The following is a 24143-nucleotide window of genomic DNA, read 5'->3' as shown; positions in this document are numbered from 1 at the left end:
TCCCATAGGCTTTAATACAGGAGCTACCTGGTTTCTGTGGGCAATGGCTAAATCTACATTTGTAGGAAATACTCAGCAATATGCACAACACAGAGATAATGGTTGCCATCTGAGGTAAAAGATAGGGGTTATCATTTTCAAAGCACCTTGGAAGTGCACAGAATGAATTATCATTTATTGAGTGGCAGAGGGGTTTTCACTCTGCATTTTAAATGATTTAATGGATGTCTGGCTCCAAACTGACGTTTTGATATTGAAAGTATAAGCCATATACAAGAATAAAGATATCAATATTCAAATTTCATGTATCTTCAATTCCTCGGCCATCAACGCAGGGTGCAACTACTATTTTAGCTGAATCGCATGTGGCTCATTTATAATCTTTAAAAAAATCTACTTTTGCCAGTCACCTTTTTCACAATCTGGAGCCCATCAGTGGTTTTCCAGATGAAACTGTCAATGAAATTAGGCTCCGTCTACCTTTCAGCCATCATCCCCAGGTGACATACATATCAATTGATTATGAATGTATGTGTCTGTCTCACCTTGGATGTCTCATCATGAAATCATTGAGCCGCCCTTCTTCATAAGGATGATTCAACCCTCCATGCGAGGAGTGAGAAAACAGCAGGTTGAAAAAACATACTGTCTCATATACATTCATTTTCTATTTACCTCCCGGCCTCTGTCTCTCTCTGTCTCTCTCTAGGTATGCCCTCATCAGCTCGAGATTGCCAAATAGCCCGCTATATCTGATTAGGGAAATAAGCTCGAGATATTTTGCTCAGCGTTCGCGCATAGTACGAGTCTTCGGGCTGGTGAAGACGCACCGGACAAATAGCGGGATATTGCCCAAGATACAATGTATCTTGGGATGATTAAACCCCTGATGAGGACGCGGGATAGTTAAAATAGTGGGTTATTTGGCAATCTCAAGCTGATGAGAACAGGCCTTGTGACTGTTCAATCTAGAGCAAATACATATGAAACACGTAGGAAGAAACGTATACAAAAACATTGCATAGCAAAGGGACGTTCACACCCAATAGCAATATCGTGTAAAGAAACTAGTTTTTAAAGGGAAAGTCCACCCCCAAAATAAGTTTGTTTCGATAGAGGCAGAATAATAAGAAAATCAGGTGAGTGAAAGTTTGAGCAAATTCTGAATGAAAATAAGAAAGTTATGAATTATTGAAGTTGTGATCAATCAAATACAAATTGGCAACTCTGTGACTTATTATACGAGCTCTCCTTCATTTGCTTTGTGCATAATATTCCATAAAATCATGTTTTCTTCGTTATTGATGACGGAATATTGTTCCTTGCAGGGGGAGTATAGAAACATATTTGCAATTATTATATTTAGGTTGCATGTATGGTTGAAATTTTTCTTGAGGGAAAATGAAAATTTTAGATTTTTTTAGTACTGAGCAAATGGAAGTTGAGCTCGCATGATACGTCATAGAGTTGCCACTTTGTGTTTGATTGATTACAACTTCAAAAATCCTAACTTCCTTATTTTTAATTGGAATTTGCTCAAACTTTCACTGACTCGTTTCTCTCAATTTTCTACTCCTATTAAAACTAACTTAATTTCAGGGTGGACTTCCCCTTTAAGGGATCCGTTCACATGGCATTCAATCGTCAAAGCGTGCTCATGATAAGCCCTGCTCAGTTAAAAAATTCAAATTGTAACAGGGCCCTGAGTCTCTCTCTCTCTCTCTCTTAATTTGTCTCTCTACCTATAAAGTACACACATACATTTATGATTCAGCACTTGATGAGTGTAATCTGTCTCTAAATATTAATTTCATATCCTCCGAAACTATACCCCCCCCTTCCCTCCCTCTCTCTCTCTCTCTCTGACTCTCTCTCTCTCTTTCTCTCTCTGACTCTCTCTCTCTCTGACTCTCTCTCTCTCTCTCTCTCTCTCTCTCTCTCTCTCTCTCTACATCACGACTCATGAGTATACCGTCACCTCAATGCATGATTCAACTCTTGATGAGTACTTGATAAGACAATGCTGGATGACTGAGAAAACAGCAGGTTCATAATACATATTTTCTGTCTCTTATATTAATCTAATATCCTCCAATACTCATAGGCCTTCTGTCTCCTGCATTCATTTTACAAGTATCTACCCCCCCCCCCTTCCATCAAACTGTGCTCTCATACATGTAGATAATCTATCATCCTTGTTTTTTTGATGGTCGAATTACCTTGTTATCTGTTTAATGACCAATGTTATTCTGCCCTTGTTTTCGATAACTATGAAGCTACACAAATTGATCCAGTTTCCTTTTTGCTAATCTTAAATGATATCATAATCTCACGAAGCAAAGTCACCGAGGTGAAAGAGTGGCACTGAAATCCCATTGTTTCATTCAGCAGTATGTTCTAATTCTCACGTAGGCTAAAATCTTTTACATCCTAGGATAAAAACTTCCCATACTTTTCTTTCTTTCCCACACTTTAAAAAAAAAAATTGTTTTATTAATTAATGTCACTTAAGTGATCAAGATATGATTTCAATGTTGTAATGTTATCTCTATCAATCAGTGCTCCTTGTCCCTTTGTATATGTGTTCTGTGAAGGGGCAGGTACAAACAAACTAACTGGCCCAAATAAAAAATGAACCCCAATATTTAACAACAACAAAATTCTTGATATTTAGTTTCATAGCAACATGCATGCCTTTAAAATGACCACTGAAGTATATTGGGCTATAATTTGTGAGAATATCTTTGGGTAAATATCAAAATAAAATCGATAAAATGGAAAATCGTGTCCTGAAATATGTTAATATTATGTTAACTTGCTTTCTTGTCTTGAATAACTTTATACTGTAGATGTATGCCTACAATTATACCAGTTTCTCACAACTGGGCGACGGGTGTCATTACAAATGTTCACTATCATTTTTATTATTAATCAAAGTACAAAAAATATACATTTCTAACGAGATCCAGAAGGGATATATCATATCCTTAAACACAGAATTAACGTCCTCTAGTTGTAAGTTGAAAAAACATGAAATCAAATATAGGCCTATATTTAAAATATCTAAATGCGAAATTTCAAGGTTCAATTTTGAAATGCTTAAGCTGTAGTAAACTGGAAGTTGTAAACAGAGAATTGAAAATGTCATACCTCGAGAAAGAAAATGGGCAAAGTATCAAGTCCTCTGAGGAAGTGGTCAGTGTACTCATGGTTTACTTTACCTCTAGTTTATATCTTTCTTATGACACATAGTCATGGCCATTCTTGTATAAGGCCTACAAAAAAGATGTTGTATTGCTCTTGCGACCGACCCAAAAATCTTGAAATCTACGATCGGCTTTTAATTTATTATTTTTTTACCGTTTTTAAGTGAAAAAATATGAAAGCATTAAAAACTGAAATGTAAGAGGGAGAAAAGAAGAATTTTTTTTTGAATTTTTTTTTAAAGTTCTTACCGACCAACCGATGCTTTGGCACCTAAAGGGCAATACAACATCCTTTGTTGTAAAGGTCTAATGAGTGATTCACTATGACAGCAACCGGAGGTTAAAATCATTTAATTCGGCCCCTTTCAGATGTTTTGGCTGGCACTTTAAGGCTTGCTTTTAATGGTGCATCGTTCATAATTGGTGTTTTATTTGTATGTTGTTATTTTGTTCAATAAAAAAATTAAATAAAAAGGTAAAAAAATAAGAATCTCACCTTCTCTACATCTTCCTCCTCCACCTCCAGAACCTCTTCACCTTGCTCCAGTTTGACCTTGACCTTTCCTTCGCCCATCATCAGCTGGTTGCTATCCTCGCCTGCTGATACCCCATTGGGCGTCCTGGCCAGTCTCTTGGCTGAGGAGAAGCCCCCTCGGTGGACCAACCACACCCTCTCCGCCTCCAGCCACGCCTTCTCCTGGGCCAGCTGTTCATCGCTCTTGGCCTGTCAAAGACAAAGAAAAGATATTAAAAAAATGTCTTGCAGAGATAAATACATTTCTAGAGCAACACAGACAGTCTTCTCATGAAAAACAGGATATTACTTGTACATGTACGTGTACACTGTATATATCCAGTATAAACAGGGGCATCTTCATTTGTACAAAAAACAATTAAGTATGCAACAACCTTCAAGCTGGATTCCTTCATCTTGAATACAGTAGCGGGTTAAGTGTGTGATGCCCAATCTAACTTCCCCTTTAAACAAAAATAGAATATAAAAGAAAATTCAAGGAAACTTTACACTGAATTTAAATATACCTCTTTACAATCAACAACCTGATAATTAAATATTTTTCTGTTGTCTGACTTTGCTTAAATTTCAAACAATATCATGTTTTAAAAACAAAATAATTAACCTCCATGATCAATTCCAAAGGATACATATGTTGTCTGTTGACCACTTTAATTATCCAACAATTTAGAATGGAGGCTGCCGTTGGACAACACGCACAACAGCTACTGAACATGTGCGTCTTGAAAGGTGTAACACTGGTCTGAACAGCACTACTGATGAAAGTGGCTGTTTTGAGGAAGTAGGTGGACCCAGCTATTTTGTATCTTCAATTTGTAGGAGTTTAAGAGAATTAAGGGGTATTTTGCACAGGATACAACAAAGGGTTTAACAACTTAAGTTTAAGTCTTAAGAATTAGCCTACAGAAAACAGACAAAGTTGTACTTATTAAAGATGCAATGTACAAAACCTTAGCCTAACTGGTGTTCTCTCCAAGTTATCAGTTATCGCCCTTCTGGCTATCAGCTGACGATAGCATACACTGAGAATCAGAAGGGGGTTTGAACATTCCCAGCAGAAATTAAATATTGTATGCCCAGCATAAAGGAATAAACACTTTTTTTATTTTTTGTATGTTGTTACATGTACATATATTATAAATTCCTCATCCAAAAGCCTTATTAAACCCAGGCAGACACTATCCATGTCAACTTTACCCTGCTGATTCTTCAGGGGTTATAGTGAGCACTAAAAAAACAATTAAAACAAATTAAATCCCCCCCCCCTCAACCACGCCCCCTTTGAGTAAAAAAAAAAGAAAAAAGGAGAGGATTCGGGGGGGGGGGGGGGAATGGCATTTAACAACATTCCCCCCTTTTGAGTAAGAAAAATTGGAAAATAATAGGGGAAAATAGGGAAGAATAGAGAAAATAATGGAAAAATCAGAAAAATCAGGATAAAATGAGGGGAAAAAAAATCAGGTTTTTATCAGGTCTGATTCTTACATTGGTAAGACTCAATCTCTTTGCTTGTCTCCTGGCATGTGTCTTGGCAGCACGGGTGTTGGTAGCATACGTAGCACCCGAGGCAGAGCCATCTAAGCCAAGTCGTACTTTAAGGCTTGTACCGCTAGAAATCATGGTTTTGATTGCATATGCTGTCTTGAGATGCGACTGTACTCCTTTAAGGTTCTCAATTTATGAAGTTCAAGGTATACAGGAAATGTGTTTTACCAACTTCTTGATGAATTGACTGAAGATGGAAATTTAGGGTCCAGTCTTTAGTGACACCACTGTCCTCTACAGATTAAATTAGAATGAGTCCTTGCTCTTGTCAGGAATCAATGGTAATTCATAAGTTTCTGAGATCCATATTGTACTTCTTGATGGTAAATGCAACTGTTTGGTAATGATGAATTAGGGGATGACTGTCTGTTCCAGTATTATAAATCAAAAGTTGTATCATTCCTTCATATCTGCAATACAAAGTTTCAAATATATTCAAGAACCATCCACAGAATGTGATGGCCTGAAAGAGGTAACAACACAATGCATGTCTGTGCATGTTTAGAGTTGCTGAGCCAATGGAAATAAACATTAAAAGAGGGTAATACAAACGCAAGACTAGTTTCAAATTTAAAAATATATATTGCTTAATTGACAGATCCACTCAAAGACAGGGTAAAGCCACTAACAAATTGGTACAATCTTTCAGAAGATGAATTGCAGACTGTAAGAAATCGTAATCAGCACTTTAATATTTAAGTTTCATACCGATACCATACATGGACCAGTTAAATTCCTAAAATTAACTAAATACATAGAGACTGACTTCCGATCCTCCTACAAAGCCAAAGAGTAGGACTATTAACTGCAATTACTCAAGTGCCAGAGGTAACTGTATCTGGAACTCAACAGATGTACATGAATGTACATTAGAATGTGTACATGTACTTCTGTAGATAAATGTAGTACACAGAGACAAGCTCCCAAATCAAAGATTTAAACAAATGAAATCATCTTGTTCTAAAACTGCTGAAATTAAAATTATATACAGTCTACAGTAGGTGTGTACCATGTCCATGTACTGTACATGTACATGTACATGTACATGTATGTTTTGATAACATTTTAAGTCTCTTGAAGAATTGAACAATCTGAATCATAAGACACTGCCAAGGTCCTATTCAAAGCAGGTGAGAATAACTACAGCAAAACAATCCCTACAGTACCAACAGTTACCATGACAACACAAGTACACAAATGGACTTGGAGGAGGAGGGAAACTGGAGACGCAAACACCGGCAAATCTACCACAGGTGCAATGGCTCCCTGAACCCCAAGCATGCGCAGGAAAGCAACGCCATCACATAGCGTAGAACGAGTCAGTGTTGATGTAACATAATCTTGCCATCAATCACATACGATCAGAACATGAAGTTCACCAAGTCAACCTGCATTATAATGAGACATTCACTACGCATACTCTGTGTGAATTGATTGAATTCCGATTCGAGGCCTTGCAGGAGTATCTGGAAATACATGGAACCTTGAGATACTGTACATGATACAAGTACTCTACCTAAAATGTTTGGAATTCATATTCATGACGACAAAGTATCTTTATAAAAATTATTTAGATTTTAAAAGTGATTACTCATAATAACAAATTATATCAATCTTCTAGCATTTAGCTGTCATTGTGAAACTGAAAGACTTGTGACTTGTAAATGAAACCATGTCTGAAATTTGATATTGTCATTTCTATTTATCATTGTAGATTGAATTTTTATTATTTTTCTTGTAAATTAATTTGAAATATGTTCTACTAAATAATTTGACATAAATCAATTCCAGATACTATTTTTTATCTTATCACAAAACTGATCGCTATTCAACTATCAATGAATAAGTATGATGATTGATGATTGCTGTGATAAGCAATAGCATCTAGCATCTTATTTAGTCCAACACTTAAGTCTTCTAAAATCTAAAGCACATTCTGACTGATAAGATGATTTGCAAAATTTAGAACATCAAGGCTACATGTACATGTACATCATTTTTGTAAGATGGAATATTGGAAATCCTTTCTCCAGCACATAACCGAATCCAGAATTACTGATCACACAAAGCATGCGGAAAACAAGCATACAAGTAGATCTAGAATATGACTAAAACCCTGGTTATCTCCTCCCAGCAATAGGCTGAAGTATTGCTCCCGGTTCTTTGCAGAGATTTCAAATCCAATCTATTTCTAATCAATATCGCGACAGTACTGTATGTAAACAATTGAAGCAAGATGAAGACAAAAATAATGCTTGATCTCCAAAATCTGCAAAGCGATCAAAATGTTGAACAGCTGACACATATTCCAAGTTTAATAAACCAAAGTGAAGGTCATTATTTTTCTTCCAACAGAATTGATTCAATATCACAAGACACCGGTTATTTCTCCTAAATATTGAACCAAACACTATATTCCCAGGAACCAAAGTAAAGGTCATTTTCTACCAACAGAAATGATTCAATACATATCAAAAGACACCAGTAATTTCTCCTAAATATTGAACCAAACATGATATTCCAAGTAACCAAAGTGAAGGTGATTTTTTTCCAACAGAATTGATTCCATTCACAAGTATATTAGAGGCACCAGTAATTTCTTCTACGGTAGTCTCCTACTGATCGCCAGGCCATCCTCTCTCCACCAACCGTCTTGTGAAATAACTGCAGATCAACCTCAGCAAGTTCTAATACACATACAGATCTCCCTTACACCCTACGACTGATTAAAACAAATTACTCGCTGAATGTCATCGTGACTTCACAATCAAAGAATTCATTTTCAACCTATATGTCAAGCAGTGCTGCATCCGAGGGGGCGAGGTGCTTTCGCTATCATCAAATTTTAAAAACATGACAGGCTGCTCCAGAACTGACCCTATTGGCTTATTAGGTTAAAGAATCAATAGATCTTGAATGGGTCACACACAGACAATCAACAATTCAAGAGGCATCATCTGTTCAATAGACTCGTAAGCAAGAATAATTACCCTTTTATTTTTCTTCATGGTAAAATATGCTTAACATGCCAACCTCAAACAAATGCATGATTTGCTGTAATGATATCTGGTACACAGATTAAAGCACATTAATATTGATCAAAAGAATTTTAAAATCATGAAGAAAAAGAAGAATTAAAAAAAATGATATTCCTCCAAATAGTAATTACCTACATGTACTGCAGTCCTCTATGGACGCATAATTACATGTACACATTACACTGAAAACCCAGCTTTTAAAAACTATCCACAAATTCACAAATACAGTACCGGTATGTCCATTTAACCCCAGAAACAGATAGTGGTGAAATAATGACCGTTTTTATATAGTCCCTGGAATTACAATCATTATCACAGCTTACGAGCTAAAAACATACCCATGTATTCAAGAACAACAAAATGGCAATCCCTGAAAACGGATATTGATGAAATAGTGACCATTCTAGAGCTCCTATAATGATAATCATTATCCCAGCTTATACTTAAAGCAAACCCATTACCAATCAATAATAACAGAAGCCTCCATAAATTTACTCATATCAAATCATGAGCCACATCAATTGCCCTTCATCTCAGCACAAAGATTTTAGAACTACTGTAACATGTGTAGCCAACACTGACTGACAACACTGTATTTAGCAAAATGCCATCTCCCTGGCACAACACAGAGCAATTATAATTAAACTGTAGGCATCCTCTCCACACTGAAGAGCTCCTCGTATCCTCTTCCTCTACAATCTCCTCAAAAGTCAAAAAGTAATCTCCATAAAATCCATTTATAAAGACACCTAGAGAATGAAGCGTACATTAAAATAGGTTCAAGTCCAAGTACTAGTCCACTAAATACCAGGGAAACAGAGCAACACTGTGATGAAGAAACTGATGCTCAAAATGGTACATGTACATGAACATGACTTGATAAAGGCTGATGGCACTGCAAGAACAAGACACGATTCATTATCCATTCATATAATGAGGCCAGACTCCAAGCTACATTTTCTGTGGATATCTCAGGCAGAAAGCAGGCGCTGATACCAGTCGGTCGTCATGGAAACATCATCCGCACTACAGACAGAGCGCCAGTATAAACACCCTCCCTCAATGTCAATTTGATCATGCAGAAGGATGGATGGACAGGAACCAATCTGCATCATTATTTCTCCTCCTACTCCCTCTTATTCTCTACAAAAAACATTCATGCTCTAATCAGTACCGCTTCATCCATCTCATGTCTACCTCTCTCAGAACTGATGAGAGTGACATAAAGAGGAACCAACATCAGTGGACTGCATCATTTTCGATATGCTAAGCAGGTGTAATCAGAGAGACAAGACGAGAGAGCACACCTAATTAAACCGGTGGGGAACATAGAGGCATCATTAGGGGGGTAGAATAGTGCGCTGCTGCTGATGATGATGATGATGATGATGATGATGATGATGATGATGATGATGATGGAAGATGGCAATTGGAAGGCATCAATCACGCGAAGATTCGATGAAGATGAGGGTTAAAAGAAGAATGAATGATTGGGTAGCTAGAGAAATAATTAGAATTGGGGGAAAGAGAGGGAGGGGGAGGGAGAGAGGGAGAGAGCAGGAGAGAGAGAGGGAAAGGGAGAGAGCGGGAGAGAGAGAGGGAAAGAGAGAGAGAGAGAGAGAGGGAAAGAGAGGGAGAGAGAGAGGGAGAGGGAGAGAGAGAGAGGGGGGGGGGGAAGCGATACTGAAATATTGTAAGATGGTCAAACATTTATTGAAGATGGCATTACTGGAAGCTTACAGAGAAACAGATCTTTGAACAGCAAGCAAGAGAGAATGGAGAAAAGACAGAGGAGGGATAAGGAGATAAGGGAGGGGTAGGTTGGGAGAAAGAGAAAGAGAGAGAGAGAGAGAGAAAAAGAGAGCATGCGAATATTAGATATCGTTAGCGTTGGAAACTTGCCGGAAGTGTCACTTTTATACAAGTTCACTAGCATCATCATTTGATACCTCTACTGCATGCAGTCAGAGAGATGCAAATGGAATGCTTTCCTTCTCTCCATGATGAAAGGCTGAATGCTAGAGATGAAAGGAGATACCTTGAAGATTGATCGGGTACCAGAGAGAAAGAGAAAGAGAGAGGGGGAGGGGGGGGGGGGGGGGGGGGGTAGAGGTGTGACAGTGAAGATTTTAATATTAATTATAGGGGACTGACAAAATCATGTCTAATAAATTTGATTACATGTACATGTACAGCATGTACTGTACACCTGTACATGTAAATGGGACATTTGAATGATGCTATCACATTCACCAGACACTGTTTAGACTATACACTAAACCAAAATTCACTGTATGGCTGTATAAAAACTGTATAGTTCTACGATAGATGATGAATGTTTCTTTATTTAAAGGAAGAACATAAAATAATGAATAAATGCACAATGAAACATTGTATACTGAAATGTACAAAGTATGTTTAAGCATCATTTGTAACAGAAACTTGAAATTTCATCAAGGACATACCGGTATCATTTTACACGAACAGCATGAATATTCTGTTTTTGAATTTAGATTAATAGGAATCAGGTTTTAAAAAATATATAGAGAGAGAGAGAGAGAGAGAAAATATTGTTATCAAAATTACTTTGAAATGGAGCCAGACAGAAGGGAAGAAAAGGATATATATGGGAAGGAAAAGGTGAAAGATGGGAAGGAAGAGGTGCTACCAGCTGTGGTTTGAGGTAACAAGATATTAAGCCCAACACACACTCCATCTGACTACTGTACTGCAGCATTTGACACAAACAAAATCTCAATGATCCAGGGTCTGAATGAGCATATGATAATGATTGACAAAACTAAGATTTCAAGGGATTTCATGCCTTGTTAGAGGCGGTAAAGCTAAAATGGCCGGGAATCGTAGTGACATCAGATCAGTAGTGTGATTTTCTATGATTTGAAGCTGATTGTTTATGATTTGAAGCTGATTCAGCATTAGATCTGACTAGAAGAGAGGCACTTAATTTTCACTTGTTAAAGGTACTATGTCCCTTTTGCAGCCAACCTCAAATTCTGTAGAACTGTGCAGGAATTATGAATATGTCATGTATGTCCTATCTGTGAAATTTAAACGTTAGCAGTGTCCTCATATTCAAATTATGCAAGGAAACCCGTTTACTTGCTAGACTTCACTGTCAGACACTATTGAGTGACTGACTGGCTTTTTTTCTTCTTTGGTAATAACATACATGAAAAGAGTTGTAAAGGGTACATGAGCATTTGTCTACATCAATAACCCACTTCTTGTGATGGCCAAGATTAAACTGATTGAATCTTTGCGCAGCATAAAACGTATGACCATTCGGTACAATTGTCTGAAAATCAAGACTATTACTTTTGGGCTCTATAGCCCTAAAGTCGATTTGACAACTAATAGTCGTTATTTTCCCACTTGAAGTCATTTTCAAGCCCCACCTTTTTTAGGGAAGTTCTAAATTAGTATTATCTTTTAAATGCAGTTGGAATTTAACTTTTTCATTTTTTTGGCCTGCAATGGGGCCTAGTACCTTTAACATTCAGAACTTAAATTTGAGGAAGATGATTTTTTAAAGATTTCTATACCTAATAAGATCGTAATTTCTTCGAAAATCAGATTGCAGGAGGGTCACATACATGTACAGTATGTGCGCTGGGCTTAATATTCTTGTACAATGTACAATAATAACTGAATCTTTTTTTTTGGGGGGGGGGGGAAGCAAGTCTTTATATTGAACAAAAAATCTTGTTCACTTCATAATATCAACAGTCCCTTTCCGATGCATGGCAGCTCAAAGATTACCATACAACAGTTAAAATGTAAATAGTACGTAGAACAGAATTATGGGAAATATTGATTCTATAAAAAACATACACTGTACGTACTTGTACTGTATGACTATACATGTTATTGCAAGTGTACTTGTAGATATCCCTCTCTCACAGAGTGTGAAAGGGGTCGATTACCGTCTATTTTCATAGAGAGATTTTCATCATAGTAAAGTTCAAGGTCGTAAAAATGAACTATTAGACACGTACTGTACATACATGTGAATGTACATGTATACAGAACTATAGGAACTATTCCATTTAACAAACTCCCATCTCGATATCCCCCTTCTTTGTGCATGAGATATCTTCTTGAGTACATGTACAGTACATGTACATGTAGGGAAGTTCAAGGTCAATTCAAACTGCCAGACATGTTGTTTATACTGTACAGTATAGGAAATATTGCATTTGTAAAGGACCCACCTAAATATCCCCCTCCTACAGAATGTAATCGAGATAGAACTTATCATAGTCTAGATCATGATCGAGATAGAACTTATCGACTAGATCATGATCGAGATAGAACTTATCGTCTAGATCATGATCATTATGAGAATATGAGTACTTCATAGTGGCATTCAAGGTCTACAAAACTGCCAAATACATTGGATATATACATGAACATGTACTGTACATGAACATGTACAAAATAATGTATACCGTATGTAGACTTTCAGTTCTGAACGATTGCATTTGATACAATTAACACCTGCCGTGATATTTCCCCTCCTACAGAATGAAAATGCGATAAAGTGATGAGCACTTTATACATGTATGTAATAGTGGAGTTCAAGGTTGATTTGAAGGGCCAGACATGCTATACATGTGTAAGTGGGTGAGTCATCGAGGAAGGAACCTGCACTTTACTTTCTACAGTAAGATTGTCAAAGTACCGTAATGAGGGGTAAATGGGGGTGCTACATGTACATGCACTATGAATATGACTGACAAAGAAAGCGGACAAAATATACAGTTCCTCAGGTAGACAAAGGAACATCCCGTCACTGCTATTATGTAAAAACAGGTGTCACATGCTATTTCACTTTTTACATAATACTGTAGCAGTGAAGGGATGTTCCTTTGTCTACCTGAGGAACTGTATATTTTGTCCGCTTTCTTTGTCAGTCATATTCATAGTGATGTATCAACCAATATTGTCGCCTACAGTGTTCATGTAGTTATTTATGATGTACATAATTCATGTAGAGGTTTTTTTTAATGTAGCTTTGCCTAGGGGAACTGAATGGTCCCTGTTAATAGCATGGATAGTAGAGAATTCAATTGTTGACGGGTTAACTGGTTTATGATCAAGTATGCAATCACTCATTTGCTTCTAAATTTTCAATAAACATCCTTGGTATGGATGTACTATAAATTGTTATGATATTATGATTATTGAAATAACAATGCATTGTCCTTTTATGTTTGATAACAGACTACACTTACAGTACATGTAAGTCTAAGGTCAACATGCTTTAACAATTTGGAACAATGACCACTTTATCAAATATCAAAAGGCATGAAGGTTGATATCTTTACACCTGTATTGTATTATGCTTCAAGTGCAAATATTTACCAATTGTACACCTTGATAACTCTCTATAGATAAAAAGTTGTGTGTTTGTACTCTCTTTAGTATGTAGACCCTAAACATGTTTGTGAAGTGCATAACTTAATGTACATGTATATTATTACTTGTATGCTGATCCTACTGTACAGGCATCATTCCTTGCCACAAGATTTGCTTATTGTAAATTTCAATTTTTTATTGGCAATACTATAAAACCAACCTGTCCTACATGTAACAGAATACATGCACTGTACATTACTGCCCCCCTCTCCCCCCCCCCCCTCCCTCTCTCCCCCTCCCACTCCCCCCCCCCCCCCCCCCCCTCCCCCTCCCCCCTCCCCCCTTCTCCCCCCCCCCCCCCCCCCGACTGGCACACACCACCCTGTCCCTCCTCTCTGAAAATAAAGTATGTGTACATGTACAAGGCGAAGGTATAATGAGGAGTCACAGACTGATTAAAATTCCTTTCCTATGAGTCATACATGTATTATGGCTCCTACATGTATTAGACAAAGCATCATTAGGCTTCCTAATTAAAGGTGTTTAATTAACTCAGAAATCTTCACAGCTAATCACCCTCATCTGTATCATGGCGACCAATTCTTTACTGCTCAATTACAGAAGCAGGGGAACTACTACATACTGTAGCTTTAAGAATACATTACATGTACTCATAATGTACATGTACATGTACTGTACATACATGTACAGTACATGTAGGAATAGAAGTTTGGAGATGGCATCACTCAAACTTGCGTGTATTTTTAACATGTGGGACTGAACATTATCCTTTCCTTCTTATTTGCAGTTGATGATCCTTGATGGTTTTACCCTACAGCTACATGTAAATAAGCATGTGTATGGTTGTACATGTAAAGCAACCATGGAACCTGGAAACCTACAGCATTACATTGTAAGTCCTCTCTGAGGTACTTGGTAATGAAGATCAATGCAGTTACATGTACATGTATACCCTCCATCTCCTCCCATATTCCTCTTTTCTCTTTTTTTTTTGTTATGTTGCTCTCAAGACTCAAGTGGCTAGAATTACTCATCCAAATAATATGTCATTCCATTTTTTGTTTTTGTTTAAAAAATACATGTATTATAACTGTCCATCATCAAGAATAGATGTCAATAGATAGTTTGTTGACCTCAGATAAGGTCACACACTGACAGAGCGAGGTAACAGGTTGTGACCCCATTCTGATGCTAATTGGATTAGATGACAGAATAGCCCCTAGCAATGAACATCATGTACATGTACATGTACATGTACAAACACCTCAACATTTGCCCTTGTCAGAAGAAAAGTTTGTTGACCTCAGATAAGGTCACACACTGCCAGAATAAGGTTAAAGGCTGTGACCCATATCTGGCTAAAAGAATAGCCCCTGGCGTAATCATGTACATGTACATAATTCAAGTGTTCATGTAGATGAAGATCATGAAAACAAACACAGTGACAAGTACACTGTATGTACTTCCAAACAAGTCAGAAGAATAGTTTGCTATCCTCATAACCTGATACAAGGTCATATACTGTCTGTCAGTGTAAGGTAAAAGGTCATGACCCCATTCTAATGCTAATTGGATTGGCTGGGAATATAGCCCATGGCTACTGATAGCATCCAACACCCTGGTTGTAAGATTGGAGATGGCTGGCAGCCTAAACAGACAAGTCTGTGTTTACAATTTGCTTGATGTTTGAAGAAGATAAGATGCCATACAGCCTGCATTTAACTGGTTGACCGCTTCAATGAGATGGACGTACATGTACATGTATGTCACTGCCCTTTAGGAAAGTTTAGACAAAGTTCACTAAAAATCTGCATGGTTTATGTATGGTGTTCCCCTTCTTCATTTCCATTTTGATGTCACATACAGCATACTACTGTGTACTACTGTGTATAATTCATTAAATATTCATTCTTCAGCATTGGAGAGTTGATCCATTTCACAATACATTTTAATTACCTCTGTCTACAGATCAAGGGCCAAATTAAACTGTAAATTTGATTTACTAAACAAAGTCCTGCCTTTTTATTTGAATTGATTATTGATACATGTACATTAAAAAAAAAGACTCTGAAAATCTTAAAATTCATGAGTGGAGCAATTTCTGATGGATGTCCTTGTCTAATCCCACCAATTCAATTGACTTTGTCCTACATGTACTTGACAAGTTGACAGCCTGTACAGTAGAGTACCACTACCATTGACACTGTGATTTTTGAGAATAACCAACTGCTGATTCACAGTCGGTACATCAACACCTTTTTATTTCTCAGCAGTGCCCACTCATCAGGTCTAATGATCTCATTGGTGATTAAATCATAATCTGATGACAGATCTAAATCAGATCCCTCTTAATTTGTTGATGTACATGATACATCCATAATTCCATGCTTACATGTAGTAAATCTGCATATATAGTACAGTCCTAGAGTACAAGGTAGAGTATAAGGTAGAGTATGAGGTACAGTATGTACAGTATCTTTGAAATGATTGTACAGTGTGACCTGATAGAAAGAGAGAAGATTTGATTACGGTACATTTCGCTGATTGATTATAACCGCAAACAGATTTGTACTGCGGCCAAGATATTCTATACCAGTGAAGGATCACGTACAGTACATGTACATGTAGAGTAGGTAATCCCCTTTAGTGGAAATTGATTTTTCTCATTCACCACATTTCACTGTTCTCATAATTCAAATCAATTCCTGCAACCTACAATGTTCATGCACACATATGATTGGGCCTACATACATACTGTATGTACTGTACATGTACATGTGTACAGTATGTCAATTTTGCAGCTACAGTGTACTGTATACATGTAGATATGCAGTATTCAAGTTTTTATGATTAAGAATGTCAAATCATTATTGAATCAAATAGTTTCCAAGCATTTCCATTTGACTTTTGTAACAGACTAACAGCGCTTAAAAATTGATATATAATATGAAGGCATACTATGTACAGTATTAAAATGGTCATAAATGTACAGTACTTGTTTGGTTGTTGGTCAACATGGTTACAGTTTAGGCTTCATTATTGTATCTGTATGGCTGTAGACCAATGGATACATACAGTACAGTACATATGCATTGTAGGTATTTCAAGCTAACATTATACAAAATTTATTTTTTATCCCTGCAGGCATGAACATGTATGCCATGGATATGTACAATGTTCATGTGCACTACACTACGACACACTGATGTACATTGTGCACTGCCCCAGATGCTGGGCCCATTGATGTATTGTCCACTCACTAATCCCATGTAGACTGGCTATCACTAGGTCTTTGACAGGGGGTGTGTCCTGATCATTGATCTGATCTATTCATCTCTGCTGTATAGGCCTACCCATACATAAAAGGTCCTATTCAATGAACCTATACCAATAACAATGGATCTACTGGGTCCATTATAATTATACCTTGGGGCTGCTGTTTTTATGCTGTGGTAGGATATCTTGATCACATTTGTTTACAGTTTGAAAGCTGATATTCAAGTCATCCTCATGTTGCTCATAGTACATTACAGTACATGTACATGTACATACTGTACAATAATAAATGAGCTTGAATGAGTTTTAGTGTAGTGTTTAATGTCAGTGCACTGGGTGTACAATATACATTACGTACTACATTGTAGTACATGTACTGGTAGGCTTGTAGTTGTAAGAACAGAAAAGTGGAAAAATAGCATTTTTTTATGTGTAATGTTTACATTTATTTTAAATCCTTTGAGAAAAGAGTACTTTCATACTTTCGTACAATTACAATGTACATTTAATGTATGTGGTTAAATTACCTATCACACTGCACTTGTATAAATATTGTACATGCATTTAGTTCTCTTGCATGTTTGATTTTTATTCACAATTTGAAAGCGGATACAACCTACTTTTTATTGATAACCAAATGGAGGAGTTCAGTTAACTATTGACCAAACTATGCATTCCAATCATTCTACAAGAAATGAAAGAAAAAAAGAAAAACCACATCAAAGCTAGCAAACAAACAGCGCTGAAGCATTTTGGCACATATTTGCTACTTTCCTCTCTGGTCAGTCAGAGCTGGCTACACTGTACAAGTGTACATGGTTTCCTGCATGGCAAACAAAGGTTGGGCCCAGGTACTTTGAATATTTGATAGCTTGTCCAGATATGTACATGTAAGAAGTATTCAAAACCCGCACGAAGAAATAAACGTTAAAAGATCTGTGTACAGTGTAAGCAATGCCACCAATACCGTACATCTTGGAAGCCTGTGGTGCATCTTTCCACAGCTCTTGATTCAACAAATTTTTGGCCAGGCAACATTACTGGATCACAATGTACCCCAGAGCATAAGACAAAAACGCTAAGTTAGTTTACTAACTACCGATAACTTACAATTGTAAGTACATTTACATGTAATGCACATACAAAAAATGTAATTAATAAAACTACACAATAAGCCATAATATGACTACAATGTACATGTACATTTACATGCATGCCAAAGTTTACTAGATTAAAGATTTTATGAAATGAAAGACAATCGATAATGCCAAAAAGCCACAGGAAAGACGCGCCACAGGTTTCGCTTAAAAGTTTTGATGTGTCATGGTTTTTATACCGTATCAGGTTTCTACATCTACTACAGAGTACATGTACATGTACATGTACATGTTTATAATATATTAATCTAGATCAAACAGGTGCACTGAAGAATATAAGCAGATTAAAGTCCATCATGTATGAGGAAGTCTTACTTATTTTTTCTCTCCTGCCTAGTTTTCAAATCAATGGCACCATATACTCAGTTTATAAAACAGAACAAAAGTTGATTCAGTTTGAAAGGGAGTTTCACAATGTAATTCTTTGGACTCATTGATTCCTTCTTTATGTCCACTGGAGCAGATAAAACTTTTTTCTTCCTCTCAATAGCCTTGTTCATTTGAGAATACGTGTAAAATAAATTGGAAAATATCAGGGGGAAAAAATGATAAGAACACTCTGGAATGCTACCAAAGTGATCTGGTAAGTACTGGGTATTTCAAAGAATGAAATAAAATCGATAAAAATCATTGCCAATATCTCTATCTGCAACTGCTAATAATTTACGAAAAAAGCTTTCTAGTGTAAAAAAAATAAAAAAAAAAAAAAAAAAAAGGGATTTAATGTATGCACTGTTTTATGTTTAATCTGGCTTTGATTTCAAATGGATATACAGTACATCTACATTACATGCACATACATGTACATGTAGACCTGTACGAACAAGAAATGCACACGTACATGTACTGTACACATGGACAGTACATGTACACTGTACATAGGCTGACTGATTACGTACATGTACAAGAAGCAACTATTAACTTGAATGATTCATAATTTCATAGTGAATCAAGTAAATGAAGAACCCAAAACAGGCAATGGGTAACTTCCCCACTACACCCTCAGTGAGTTACCTCTCATTAGTCTCCTCAAACAGATTCAAATCTTTAATCTGATATTCAAGATAGGACAACCCCACTGGCATGCGTGACCTGTGGTTGTGGGTTACGCAAGCAGCAAGACGTTGGTCTAGACTTTGGACTTGAGGAGGCCACAAGGATACAGTTACAGCTGCATGTGGTTTCATAGTTCAGATAATTTATACATGATTGATACACCACACAGTATACATGTACAGTACATACTTTTATATGCAATGTCTTTCACTTGTTCATTTGCATATTTGTACAGGCAGAAAATGTATTGTGTTGTATTAATCTCTATGGGTATTCTCAAGGGCAGGAAATAATGAAGTGATGAGTGTGTACCACAAACAGTACATGTGCTTTTGTGATGTGACTGCACTTCATTCAGTATGTACATGTGCATAAACAGTAGAAAAATTATAAGCAAAAGGGAGAATTTTTAATTTAATGTTTAAATTTTGATTTCAAATTTGTTCAAAACAATATCATGAGAAATCGGAATGTGGGTTCATTGTAGTTTGTACACATGTCATTTACAAAGAATTGCAATCTTGACTAGTATAGACAATTTTGCTCTCAGTCATATATAATACTTTTTCAACGCCACACTACTGTACAATGTACTGTACATGTCAGTTATAAAAGTGCAAGATACCTGGAGAGTCAGAAAGTATTATGTACATGTACATTCAGCAGTACAAACAGGGACACTGCTTCCAGCTTCGATACATTGGATAGTAAACATTCCTTCTCTTATGTGGATACAATACATCAAGTCCTCCCTCAAATCAGCATGACCAGTAGTAGTACATGTACATGTACACTTTAATAGGCAGGGCTTGAGTGGTTTAAAGGGAAGGATCCTCAGTTTCTATGTGCAGGAGGTCATAATTCGCTGACACCAGACTTGGTGGAAATCCATTAAATGGGTGTACAGTACATGTAACAAGTCTACACACAGCAAACCTTTAGTCCAATTAAAAGAGATACCCTCCTCCCCCAAGTTCTCAGAGAGTCTTTAATTGATGGAAATGTAAGATAATGTACATTACTACATGCACATACATGTATGGGAGAATCACATTTGATTCAATAAAAAGACATGTCTTCTAGATTTCTTGTACTTTTATTAACTATTTTATAGCCATGGATTGAATCCTTGAACTGCCACAGTAATCAGAGAATTTACAGTTTATAACTGTACACTATAGTATCAAGTGACACATGCCAACTGCGGCACTCCTGTTTGTTCCATTGGGCAACCAAAAGTCAGCAGAAAATAAATTAGCAGCAATATCCTCTGTTCCACACAGGAGAACTAACGAGGTGACAGGTGTGAAAATGAGTAATTACGAATCCTAATGCCGGCTCACTTTGAGTGAGCTCTGTTATTCCCACTATGCTAAGCTCTAAATCTGATTGTGGCACTGTACTTTGCCGTTATCCAGCAAAATGAACAGGGAGTATGTACATGTACAGTACATGAGTAATGAAGTGAGGGATAGCCGGGTATCATAATACTTGTATTTGTTTATATTGTGGATTTGGTAGGAAAGGAAAATCAATTCATCGTTAAGAGCTCCAAACTGCATACAGTTATGAAGCATGATCTGTCTTCTTTTTTTTTGTTCTTTCAAAAGATGATTCTTTACCTTTTTTTTTTTTTTTTTTTTTTTGGGGGGGGGGGGGGGGGGTGGGTAACTTGATACTAAATATGCTAATGAGTTGTTAACCCTTGTGTACACTGCCCCCAGACACTTGTGAAGCAAATTTTGAGTGAATGTCAGGCTCCAAGTTATTCTAATCTACAAGTGAGTTCTGTTCCCTCTACCAAATGATGACACCGACTTGACTGTTGAGAAAAGATGTCACAAATGAAAGAAAGAAAAACAAACAAAATGACCAACATTAATACCTACAAGATGGTCACCATGGGGCCGTTTCTCAAAACCGTCATACACTGTCAAGTCTAACTTCTTACTTAGACATCCCATTGAATCCTGTGTTATAGAATTAACACACCTTTCTATGGGATGTCCATGAACTTAGATTTATAACGGTTTTGAGAAAATGGACCACGGTGGTAATCTGGACACTAATCTAGTTTGCAATTTAATTTTTTAAAAGTCATGAAATCTCTGACAATTTGAAATAGTCATAATGTAGCGATTGATCCACTTACCTTTTTGTCCTTGTGCCTTAGACTGGCACTCCTGGCCAACGTTCCTGTTTTCAAGAGCTGTTCCTCAAAATGAACCTCAGACCCGTCCATCCCAGACCTCATGCTCAACTCAATCAGCTCTGGGATGGGCTGGACTTTGAGGGTCACCGCATCACCTGAACTCCGGATCAACTCAATGATGCCATCTCGAGGACTATTCTCCACGTTAGTTCCATTAACTTCCACAAGGCGGTCACCCGGCAGTAGTCCAGTTGCATTTTCTCGCTGAGTTGCACTCGGTTCAGCAAAATGAACCTGTCGACGAGTTATGGCTCCATCAGGTCCGGAGCGCTCTTCGATATTGGTTCTGCGTAGCGTGAATCCAAATCCACCGTTGGGTTGGCGACTAAGAATGACGTCTCTTGCTCGAGGGGGCTTGGGCGGAGCAACTACCGGAAGGCGTAAATCAACATTGAATGTCTTTTCACCAGGGGCTTCTGGTTCAGCTTTGGGATGTGGTATCTGGTACCCAAGCTCTCCATCCACTTCATCTCCTACCCTCTCATTAAACGCAGTATTTTTAGCCAAGAGCACTGTATCATTGACCTTCACAACCACCTCGTTGACAGGAGCATCTGTAGACGCATGACTGGACGACCTAAGCTTCAGAATCCCTTTCCCTTTAGAAGACTTGCGCTTTTTCTCGAACGTTGCCTCCTTGGTGTGCCGCGTCTCTTCGGCTATATTTTCAAGGGGAGGCGCAGAAGCAGGTAGTATCCTGACATCTCCCGTGCTTCCCTTTTCGTAACCAGGCGTGGAAGCCCCACTTGCATCACTCCCGCTTGGGCTGGTCAAGGGACCGTCAACGCTCCTCTCATTGACACCCAGACTGATTTCCATGCTGTACTGACCATTGCTGTGTTCTTCAGGGACCGTGTAGGCGTGGGACTTGACTGGAAGATGACTGGGCGCCCCCGCCTTGTGACGAGAACTCGACTTCTTGAGGCCCTTCTTGATGTCTTCCAGGCGACTCAACTCTTCCTGAGACATTTCCTTGTTTCGCTTAGACTCCTTCTTCTTCTCCTTCTTCTCTTTATCCTTCTTCTTAAAACTGAACATGGTGGTTTAATCCTTAGTACATCCAAGTGTAATCAGATTTGAAAGAAGTCCTTTAGCATTTCAGCTTTATTCCTGAAAATAAGGACAGAATAGAATTAGGAAAATAAAATAATAAGGGAATTACTTTTCCTATAAAATAAAAAGAATAAAATGTTTAATGCATCATTCCTTAAAAATGTGCATCAAATCTTTTATTGCAACACTTCAGCAATTCATTAAGTCTACTATATACACTGCAACCAAAACTCTTTGATTTTTTCACGTTCTGCTGTACCGGCACACAACAAAAAATCAAATTTTTTGAAACGCCTGCTGCAGTTTCACTGATTTTGCAGTGTAAATGCAAACTTTGGTAAGATGTAACAATTTTTGCACGAGAGTCTCTTCACTTCCGTGGTAACGCATGCTGAGTGCCTACAAGTAGCATATATGCGCACTACTCACCAAAACTCACAAAAGATCAGTGTGAGTAAACTTCAGCGGTTTTGTACAGGTTTTTCCAGTACAGTAAATGGTAGTCCCCAAAATAAATGAATTGACATGGTGTTTGGGACTTTGGGCTGTTTTAAAGGGCATAATGTTGGAGTATTAGAAATTTGATATCCATGGAAATCAAATGATAGATTATATATATATCATTACAGACCCAACTAATAAAAGGCCAAGTAGATTCTAGCCTAGATCTAGATCTACATGTAAGTGAAATGAGAAGTTCAAAATAAAGGTTTGTTTTTTCTGACATTTAGTGATTTGTACATGTATGTTGTTAGATCATTGAAAGACAAGAATTTACTTTACGTATGACTATTGATTCACATATCAACTGGGCAGAGATACAGTGGTTGAATAATTTACAAAACATAATCTAAAATGATATTATTATCCTAGACCCTAAATAATGACTTGTGGCAACTCAACCCTCAAGAGGAAACCAATGTTACAACTTATGCATCAATGAAATTAAGTAATATAGATCAAACAGTGAATAACAATTTTACCATAAAAACTGGACTTTTTTATCTTTAACTTTCAAAAGATAAATAAGATTGACTGTGTCTGATTTTTCTCTACAACTCCCACAAGGTGATGTAAATAATTAAATCAGAAATTGTCATAAGTTGAAAGCTGAACAAAACATGTCAAAACAAACAAACAAACAAATACCATGATGTCGATGAATTGTCCACCCCTCTACTCTAAATCTATGTCGACTTCGGGAGGCGACTCAAGAAACTATTTAGCATGATCATGCCCATAGGCCCATTCACCATTGCCATTGCATTGACGCGATCTTTGATCCTTCTGCCTTTCTCCACTCTCGACTGGAGTGTGTGCCCAAACTCTACCAGGGTTTCCAGCCGATACTCGGGCAGAGCAGCATTACAAAACTACCCTCCGTGTTTCCCACTCAATCGGTAACTCGTCGCCTCCTCAACCATCGTCTGTTTTGACATTTCCAACACCATCACAAAAAAGAATGAATTCTTAGCTGACACAAAAATATACAAAATCTAATATCATACAATGTCGTATACCTTCAATTTACCTACCGCATCAAAAATTCCTTCACAATTTCTGTAGATTGTAGTTTTCTCGGTTTGGTTCGAACTTCAAAACTGACGAACATGGCGAGCACAGTGGAGGAATTACGAACACACGCACGGGATATCCCCGGTCTTC

General features: G+C 37.4%; 1 protein-coding gene across 5 annotated transcripts in view; it reads right to left on the bottom strand.

Annotated features, from left to right (window-relative positions):
• The window catches only part of LOC586216 (unconventional myosin-XVIIIa-like), a 64201-nt gene extending 40072 nt beyond the window's left edge, over positions 1–24129 (bottom strand). The window contains exons 1-3 of one of the 5 annotated variants that reach the window (XM_030992349.1): positions 24014–24129; positions 21366–22535; positions 3703–3930 (exon numbers count right to left, since the gene is read on the bottom strand). In XM_030992349.1, coding sequence (XP_030848209.1) covers positions 3703–3930; positions 21366–22463 — 1326 coding nt within the window. In that variant the 5' untranslated portion in view covers positions 22464–22535; positions 24014–24129. Of the gene's footprint in view, positions 1–3702; positions 3931–21365; positions 22536–23627; positions 23915–23998 lie in introns of those variants that run through there. The other 4 variants (XM_030992353.1, XM_030992351.1, XM_030992350.1 and 1 more) reach the window with 4 other exon arrangements.
• Positions 24130–24143: the final 14 nt, after the last annotated feature.

This window comes from Strongylocentrotus purpuratus, unplaced genomic scaffold (genome assembly GCF_000002235.5).
Source record: "Strongylocentrotus purpuratus isolate Spur 01 unplaced genomic scaffold, Spur_5.0 spur5_scaffold_2, whole genome shotgun sequence".
NCBI classification, from domain to species: Eukaryota; Metazoa; Echinodermata; class Echinoidea; order Camarodonta; family Strongylocentrotidae; genus Strongylocentrotus; species Strongylocentrotus purpuratus.
Note: the sequence above shows the minus strand (reverse complement) of the source record. Positions and strands in the feature narration are given on the sequence as shown.